The 8,326-nt window shown below is 46.9% G+C and overlaps 3 protein-coding genes across 3 annotated transcripts in view; 1 reads left to right on the forward strand and 2 right to left on the reverse strand.

Moving 5' to 3' along the window:
* Positions 1-550: 550 nt before the first annotated feature.
* LOC126571330 (cingulin-like) lies at positions 551-2,139 on the reverse strand. Its single transcript, XM_050229746.1, has 4 exons — positions 1,758-2,139; positions 1,503-1,672; positions 808-1,430; positions 551-731 (listed from the first exon to the last, which is right to left on the reverse strand). The coding sequence occupies exons 1-4, from the start codon at positions 2,027-2,029 to the stop codon at positions 660-662; spliced, it is 1,137 nt and encodes a 378-aa protein (XP_050085703.1). The 5' UTR covers positions 2,030-2,139; the 3' UTR covers positions 551-659.
* A 1,162-nt stretch (positions 2,140-3,301) lies between these two features.
* LOC126574785 (hatching enzyme 1.2) lies at positions 3,302-4,351 on the forward strand. Its single transcript, XM_050235162.1, has 2 exons — positions 3,302-3,971; positions 4,040-4,351. The coding sequence occupies exons 1-2, from the start codon at positions 3,302-3,304 to the stop codon at positions 4,309-4,311; spliced, it is 942 nt and encodes a 313-aa protein (XP_050091119.1). The 3' UTR covers positions 4,312-4,351.
* Positions 4,352-4,492: 141 nt separating this feature from the next.
* Positions 4,493-8,326, reverse strand: part of LOC126571314 (uncharacterized) — an 11,605-nt gene continuing 7,771 nt past the window's right edge. Inside the window, exon 4 of the mRNA XM_050229721.1 lies at positions 4,493-6,824. Within this exon, the coding sequence (XP_050085678.1) occupies positions 6,250-6,824 (575 nt within the window). The 3' untranslated portion in view covers positions 4,493-6,249. The remainder of the gene's footprint in view (positions 6,825-8,326) is intronic.

Genomic DNA, 8,326 nt, shown 5'->3' on the forward strand with positions numbered 1-8,326 from the left:
TGGCTGCTCTTGCTGAGTTCCGTTTGCTTGGTAGATAAATGCTTCTACTTTTTTTTTGCATATTTATTCGATACTTCTCACACCGAATAGCCCCGCACATACTCACTTCAGACGATTTATGCAAAACAAATCGCCCTGCCGTGCCATGTGTATGTGTGTATGGAGTGAGAATTGATTCCTCGCGTGAAAATTGGTATTTTGAAACCGAAACACTCCCTCACACCCTCTGCAAACTGTAAGTGGCATTCTACACCTTAATACATTGGCAGATATGAGGGGACAGCGTGTCCCTCAGGACAATCCCATATCAATCGTTTGAAAAGCTTGAACGTTTGTCAGCATGAACGAACAAACACTCTTGAGTCAAACCCACGGGGATGTTATCCGAGCCAATGGAAAACAACATATTATTCTAAGTTTCAGGAAATTGTAAAGATGATAAATCATATTGTTAGACTAATGCGTCATAGAGCCGATTTTAGAAAGAATGGGTAAAATCATATTAATCGCATCAAAGTTTTATTCAAATTCGAACCTATTTCATTTCAGCAAATTCTACGCTCTTGGTTTGCTAACGAATGTGCTAGCATATATGAGCCACCATTAAACGACAATGCAGCACCCTGTTGCAAACCTATTATTGTAAGCTAACTGCCAGCTCATTTACGTAGGTACCCGCCGTACGAAGCCGAGCTTATTTCACTGGGCTCATTCTCGTAATGATACGATTCCTAAAAATAAAGAACACTCATCAGATAATGTGAAGGGAAGGTAGAAAACCGTCCAACCACCGGATCCAGAGCTTACATCGAAATTTATGTCCAAACCAGAGGACGGATGGGAATCGGCACTTTTTTCCGAAGCACGTCGCCGGTTTAGCAAAGAAAACTCGTTGCCTGCTGGCACCGATCTTTCAACGGTCTGGAGCTTGAGTGTCGATCTTTTCGCAGCGCGGCTTTCGAGCTCCTTGGCCTGGTGTTCGTTCAACTCCTGCAGGTCTCCCAAACGGCGCTCCAGTGTTTGCTTCTCCTTCTTCATCGCCAGCAGTTTTTCCTCCAAAGACTGCACCTGCGTTTCGTTGCGTTGCTTTAACTCGTTCATTTCCTCGCGCCATTGCTGCTCTTGTTCGGTAGCCGTTTGTTTAAGCGCATCTAGCTGACCCTGAAGCTCGTTCTTCTGAGCCTCACGCTGCTGTACATCCCGTTCCCACTGTTGCTTCAGCTCCACCAGCTGCTGTTCCTTTGAGGCGAGGGTTTGACGATGGGTCTTCACCATGGAATCAATGTTTTCCTGCAAAGCCTCCCGGTCCTTCACCGACGAACGGAATTCCTGCAGCAATCGGCCGTGATTTAGCTTCTGTGCCTGCAGTTCCTCCTTCAGCCCGGCCATTCGCTTCAGATTCATCTCGTATTCATGGAGGACACTTTTTTCTACCCAAAAAGGAAAGGATCAAACACAAACAATCAGCAGGTCACATGAAAGGTTGGCTGCCCCCTGCTAACCTTTTTCATTTAACGCCCCTATACGCTTGTTCATCGCATCGATGGCAGAGCGACAATTAACCCCATCTTGTTTCACCTTCCCGCGCACCGCTTCAATCGCAGTACACTGTGCCGAGATGGCTTTGTAGTTTTTCGTTAGCTGCTCCTCCAGGGCGGATTTTTTCTCCGAGCTGTCGAAAGAGAAACTCGCAATAAATGGATTAAGTTTGCAATGTCGCACGCGACGTTTAATCTTCCTGGTGTGGTGCGCCTTACATTTGTCGCGTGTGCGCTCGAATGGTTTCTTGGTGCATCATATTCCGTTGCATCATCTCTTTCACCTCCATCACCTCCTTGAGCGTTTTTTTGAGTACGGTATTCCGGTTCACCTGCTGCTGCAGCTGCGTGGTAAGATTGATCACTTGCACCAGAATCGTTTCTTTGTCCTGCACCATGAGGTGCTTGATCTGGTCCACTATCTCCCGTTTGCGGTCACAGTTCCCACCATCACCAGCACCACCGGGCGACGAAGCATCCTGATCAGACATTGTAAGCAGCGGAACGATTCTTCTCGTAAGCTGTAGCACTAGAACACAACCTCCAATCACAATCGGACGACGTTGACTGAATTGATTGAATGCGAGCTACTAGATCGGGACCCGTTAAATGTGCCTTCAATTTCACTGCTTCGTTGCTAGGCAACGAACAGGCAAAGAGATCGCCATATTTGTTTTGGATAATAATTAAAACTAATCCATCTCTGTGTCGGTGAAACGATTTGACAAAACAAAAAGAACTCCAAAAACGGTTAAAATCAAATAAAATGTATACTGAATTATGCACTGCATTTGGCTTACCAATAAATAAATCTATTTTTTTGAATAAAATTATCAAAATCCAGTTCATTTTCAATTAAATGTATCCATAGAATTACTCCAGACTCACGCTATTTGCGATGTAAATAATTGCCGCGAACTCATGCGCTGAACAAATCCAAGGAAGATCGAAGTACCAACGCGTGACCCACTTGGGATGGGTGTGAGGGTGTGTAGAAAGTGCAATAGAAGCTGCGATATCTTCAGGTCATCCCGTACAAAGGTCAGTCAGTCGGGAAGAGCCACAGAAAGGAAGAGTGGAAGAGGTAGACACTGTGACGATCCAGCCAGACCAGTTCCATAAATTAGCCATGCAAAAGCCATAAAAATAAAGTGAAAAAATATCGTGCCACTCGTGCGGAACCCCTACGGACGCCAACCAAGCCGAAGGTGCCAATCACGACGACTACCACCACCACCACCACCACCACCTTCTTCTTCTTCACACTTTCGCCACCGCCTGTTGGTTGACCGAGCCACGCGCGATAATGTATGACCCTTGCCGAAGCACGCTGTTATGCGGCATGCGGTATCGCGATTCAATTCTCGCGATCGGTCGGTGACGGTGGCACCGAGAGCTCCCAAGCAAAACAAGTTTCACTTTCACTAGCCAGCAGATCATAACGGTGGCCGGCGCCCAGCTAAGCCTCCAGCACAACCGGATGGCGCGTGCGATGATCGCGTTTGCTCGTTCGGCGGCGTACCTTCCCGGAATGCCAATGTCGGGGAGAAATCTCTTATCCCATCCAAGGTGCCAACGGTTCGTGCCAGCCCGTCGGTCAGTCGGTGAATGACACCAGTTCTGTGCAGACAGGCCAAGACGACAACGACGACGACGACGAGTAGTAGACGATCCGTAGAGCTGTGCCCACATAAACAGGGCTCTCAGTGTTGTGCACAACCAGCACATTCCGTCGTCGTTACGCAAAAGTGCGAACCCTAGTAATGGCGACCAGTAGTAACAGTAACAGTAGCACCATGTGGTTGTGGCTGTGCGTGTCCGGTAGTTTGTGCTTTGCTTTGTGGGGCCTAGAAGCGGCCGTGGTGTTTCCAAAAATTCCCGACGTGCTAAACCCACCCGTGCCGGATGGGATCGATCTGGTGGAGCAGTCATCCTTCCTTCAGGACACCGAGCAGGATCCGGAGGTGACACCGGGCCTGTTCCAGGGTGATATGGCAATGGACAACCGTATGTATCGCTACTGGCGCGTCGGGCTCAACTGGGACGTGTTTCCGGAGCGAGTGTGGCCCAACGGAACCGTACCGTACGCCATCAGTCCGCTGTACGAGGTCGATGATCAGGTGACAATACTGCAGGCCATCCGGACGCTCACCTTCATGACGTGCGTTAACTTTGTGCCGTGGAATGGCAAGGATAAGGACTTTCTGTTGATCTGGCCCATCAAATACCCGAAGGGGTGCTGGAGCTATGTGGGAAAGATCGGTGGAACGCAGATCGTATCGCTGCAGCCACCGGATGACCGTAGCCCCAACTGTCTCGGCAACGAGGGTCGTGCCATCCACGAGCTGATGCACGCGCTCGGAATCTTTCACGAGCAATCGCGCGCCGATCGGGACCGCTTCGTGAAGATCATCTGGGATAACATCATTCCTGGTATGTGGTAACATGTGAGAGATAACGAGTCCCTCGACCGAATAATCGTCTCTCCTTTGCTCTTGCAGCCTTTAAATCGAACTTTGAGAAACAATCGTTAAAGAACACGACCTACAGCTTCGAGTACGATTACAACAGTATCATGCACTATGGCAAGAACTACTTCAGCATCGCCAAGGGAAAGACAACGATCGAGACGAAAATGCCCGGCATCAAGCTCGGTCAGCGGCAAGCGCTCAGCAAAACCGATTGCCTCAAGATCAACGATTTGTACGGATGCTTGGACAATCCAAAGATCAGCAAGAAGTACTACAATATCTGCAAAACGCTCGGCATCTAATGTCCCATTTATCCGGCATTGCTTGCCTGAGTTGTGTGATATGTAAAGCAAGGAGGAACAAACGGAAGGGGGTTTTGTTAATATTATTCAATGCAAATTAATTTATTATGACGATCTGCCGAAACCAACCTGAAGCGGAAGAAATTGTCCGAATATAGTAAACTTATCTAAACGCCGTCTATTTTTCGATTGTTTAAAATTTACTTTTATTTCATTTTCACGCAAAATCGGAGTTGTGTTCCGGAGTGGTTTTCTGATCGTTCTTCACGCGCGCCTCATTAGTAGCACGAAGCAGCGTGCGAGACAATGTTTTTTTTTTCACTACTTCTCCTAGAGAGTGTGTAAGTCTCTCTCTCCACAAAACGCACGCGCACGCGCAACACACTTGTCCTCTTCATACAGGAACCTTCTCTACTTAAGGACGATCGCAGCAGTGCCGTGGTTCGGCCAGCTTCCGGTATGGGCAAAAAACCAAATTCTTTCCTGACGTTACGTTACCGATGATGATATTTCCTGATGTTACATGCTGCGCCTTACTTCCTCCTTGCCCTAAAGATGCACGAAGATTTTTTCGATAGCATTAGGTTGCTGTGTTTGGATGCCAGACTTTCGTATAATTCTGTTACCAAGGATTCTCGTGGGGAACTGTGCCTGTCAGTGTGTGTGTGCCTACACTTGTGTCATTTTATCACAGAGTAATAAACAAAAGAGATAAGATAAAAATAGAATGCCGCACACGCACACATACATATTTGTATATATATAGATACATAATAGATCATATGCTGTATCTTCTGCTAGCTGGCTGACTGGCACGACGGCCACGACGAACGATGATGAACGCCCATTGGCGGGGCGGGAGGTGATTTTTAAGGTATAAAGTTTACTCTGCACCTGATGGGGCACGCACGCATACACCCACCGTTAGGATGGGCGCTGATGGTCATTTCATAATTCCGCTCAAATTTCCCTGCCCTGCTCCTAGCTTGCCTGAGAGAATATGTAGGTAGATACAACACACAGCAATAAAGATGTGTGATAGTGCCACAATAGTTAACCAAAAGAGAACCTGAACCTCGTATGACCCTAGCCATACCCATACCGATAGATAGACGCGTACACTTTGGATGGAGTGTTGAAGAAACATGTTTTATCGTTCTTTTTCTATCTCGCGCGTTAATAACCTGCCTCTGTTGTGCTTTCTTGTAAAAAAAATGAACGGTTCCGAACGCACACACGGATCCGATAATTCACTGCTGACTTCGAGCTGGCATAGAATCTAATACATAATTACTAACGCATAATATATTGACGCTCAGTGACGCAGAGAGCGCCGCGCACATTTACGGTGTGCTTTTGTGTGTGTCCCTCGAGCACGAGATGCGACAGTGTGCTGACTAAAAGGACGCAACACGAGAACGCAAGTAAAAATCGTACTTTGAGTAAAGACAAACAATAAAAGAAACAGGGAGCAGAAACTCACATGAAAAAAAGGGTTGTCAGAGTAAGAAAAAAGATGTGAATGAAAAATTATAATGAAACTATGTATATTAACAACTAAAAGCAATCCGCAATCCTCAACACGTTAACACACACCACGGATATGGTGATGGGTGGTGACGCGAGGGTGGTGGCTGGGTGGCGCGCGTTGCGGTATGTGAATCTTTAAACGCTATCTTTTAGGAATATGTTAAGTGGCAAATGAATGCATTGTACACAGATCGGCTGTCCCCGTCTTCGTCTCCCTGTTTGTTTCTACTGTTGCTTGAATGTACTCTCTTGCACTCCCAAAACCTATCCCAAAACCCTGTTCTGCCTCTGTTCCCCCACACGACACTATCACGTCCTTTGGGGGGTCAAGGAAGGGACGGAGAAGTGGGTCGGTTAGGAGGTCATTGATTTCTCTTCTTCTTCTTGCGTGCCCATGTACGCAGTTGCTTAATCATCGAATCGTGTGTGTTTGGATGAGCGGGAGTCGTATCCGTTGGCGCTACTACTGCTGGCAGCGCCATAACCCCCACCGTTTGCACTACTCGAGTAGGCCGGGGCACCACTGCTGCTGCTACCGTAGCCTCCACGGCTAGCGCCGTTGCTAGTGCTGCTGCTGCTCTCGTACGGCCGCTTCGTGCCGTAAGACGATGAGGATGCGCCACCATTACGATAGTCACCGCCACCACCACCGAAACGGCTACCGCCGCCACCTCCGAAGCGTGAACCACCACCGGATGACATGCCACCGAAGTCGCGGCCTCCGCGGAATGTACCGAAGCTGCGGTACCGGCTATTACCGCCACCACCAATGTGGCGCCACTTCATCAGCTCCGGGGGCACCTGTTGGTGTGCCTCCTCCAGAATCGCTACCAACTCCTTGGCCATCTTGCGCTCATTGTGCGTGAAGAACGTGTAGGCTTCACCGGTGGCGTTCGAGCGACCGGTACGTCCGATACGGTGAATGTAGTCCTCGGTCTGCTGCGGGTAATCGTAGTTGATCACCACCTTGATACCATCGACATCTGCAATTTTAAGTCGCGCGAGTGCACAGACACAGAAAAGAAGAAGGATACTAGTTAGCCAGATTTGTCGAATGATGTTGCTTATTCGATTGCAAACAAACAGCGTATTATCAATAAAAACGAGCGATCGCAAGGATCACCAAAAGGGAGTAGCTTTAGCTAAAAAGTACAAATACAAATTTAAGCTGAACAAAAATCAAATATAATAACCGTCTTTCACGCACAGAGCGCGTTAATTCTTATAAAGCCTTCCAACAATATATATTTTGCTACCGAACCCAGACAAGAGAAATGGCAAAAACCATAGGATGAAGTAGTGTTGGTTGGTGGATGATGGTTGGATGTCGAGTGAGAAAGCGCGGTAAGGGAGATTAATGAGATGAAAATTCATAAAGGATGATAACCGTTTAAAAAAAAGCAAATGAGCAAAATGAGAAGAAGATGAATTGCTTTGGGAAAGGATAAGATAAATGGAACATTTGTTAGAGGTTCTTGTTCCGCAAGAATCACCAAGAGTTACACACTGTCGGGCACTGCGACATTCAAGAATCACATCACAATTGGCTAAATGCAGTTATTTCTAGCAATAAATTTAAATAATAGATTAACGTTTAGCAGTTACCAAGCAAAAACGTTTATCAGCCACAATCTCCGACAGCTTGTAAGCGCCTCAAGGTGGTTCTGTCTCTTTGGCTAAAAGAATATACGCCGCAACGGTACGGGAATGCCCCGTTGGGTTTTGTTTGGGCCAAAGAAGGTATGCTTTTCGAGCGAATTTATTAAAAGCACCGACAGAATATAGTCATGGAATGACAACTCATATCAGCGACTCTATGCTCGCAAACAAGTATGGGAAGTATGCAATAGGTGGTGGGGGGAGAATATCAACAATCGAACATTGCTGCAATGGAAAAGGATTACGATGGGAAATGTAGGAATGTACAGGAAAGACGAAACAATAAACCAAATATGAAGATGCCGATGGAGATTAATGGATCAGACTGTTTGCCAGACAATGCGGTAAGGGAGAGTTCTTGCTTCAATAGAAAACAAGAAACCCGAAAATCCCTTGCAAAGGACCAGTCTAGTCGATGGGGCTGTGTTAAAATCTAACCAATCGTGTTATGATTGTACCACCATGCCCGCTCTGCTAGAAGTTCAATCGTTTCTTCCCATTTTAAATGATTTGCTACGAGCGTATTAATAGTTATCAACTAGAAAAAATGGTTCAATATTTGGAAAATGCTTAAAATTAATAAGAACAGCACAAGATACAAACCGTTTACTAGACACATCACACACTTCCTTTCTTCCTTCCTTCCTTCCTTCATTCCTTCTTTCCACTGAGCCTTTCCAGAGACGAGTGGAACCCGCAATCAACAAACTCTCATCCTCTCTCTTCTTCCTTCGCTCGCTCCTCCCAGGGAGGAAACAGCAAAGTTATCATCAATCCACGGACACGCGTACGATGCTCCTAGTTACAATTCCCAGCACAGCACAGG

Source organism: Anopheles aquasalis, chromosome 2 (genome assembly GCF_943734665.1).
Source record: "Anopheles aquasalis chromosome 2, idAnoAquaMG_Q_19, whole genome shotgun sequence".
Classification (NCBI taxonomy): Eukaryota; Metazoa; Arthropoda; class Insecta; order Diptera; family Culicidae; genus Anopheles; species Anopheles aquasalis.

Bases quoted from the DNA above. Each gene is read 5' to 3' on its own strand.
- LOC126571330 (XM_050229746.1), bottom strand. From the start codon at position 2,029: ATGTCTGATCAGGATGCTTCGTCGCCCGGTGGTGCTGGTGATGGTGGG. The intron at 1,673-1,757 runs GTAAGGCGCACC...CTCTTTCGACAG, and splicing joins CGAGCGCACACGCGACAAAT to CTCGGAGAAAAAATCCGCCC. The intron at 732-807 runs GTAAGCTCTGGA...CTTTATTTTTAG, and splicing joins GTTTGGACATAAATTTCGAT to GAATCGTATCATTACGAGAA.
- LOC126574785 (XM_050235162.1), top strand. From the start codon at position 3,302: ATGGCGACCAGTAGTAACAGTAACAGTAGCACCATGTGGTTGTGGCTG. The intron at 3,972-4,039 runs GTATGTGGTAAC...TTGCTCTTGCAG, and splicing joins CTGGGATAACATCATTCCTG to CCTTTAAATCGAACTTTGAG.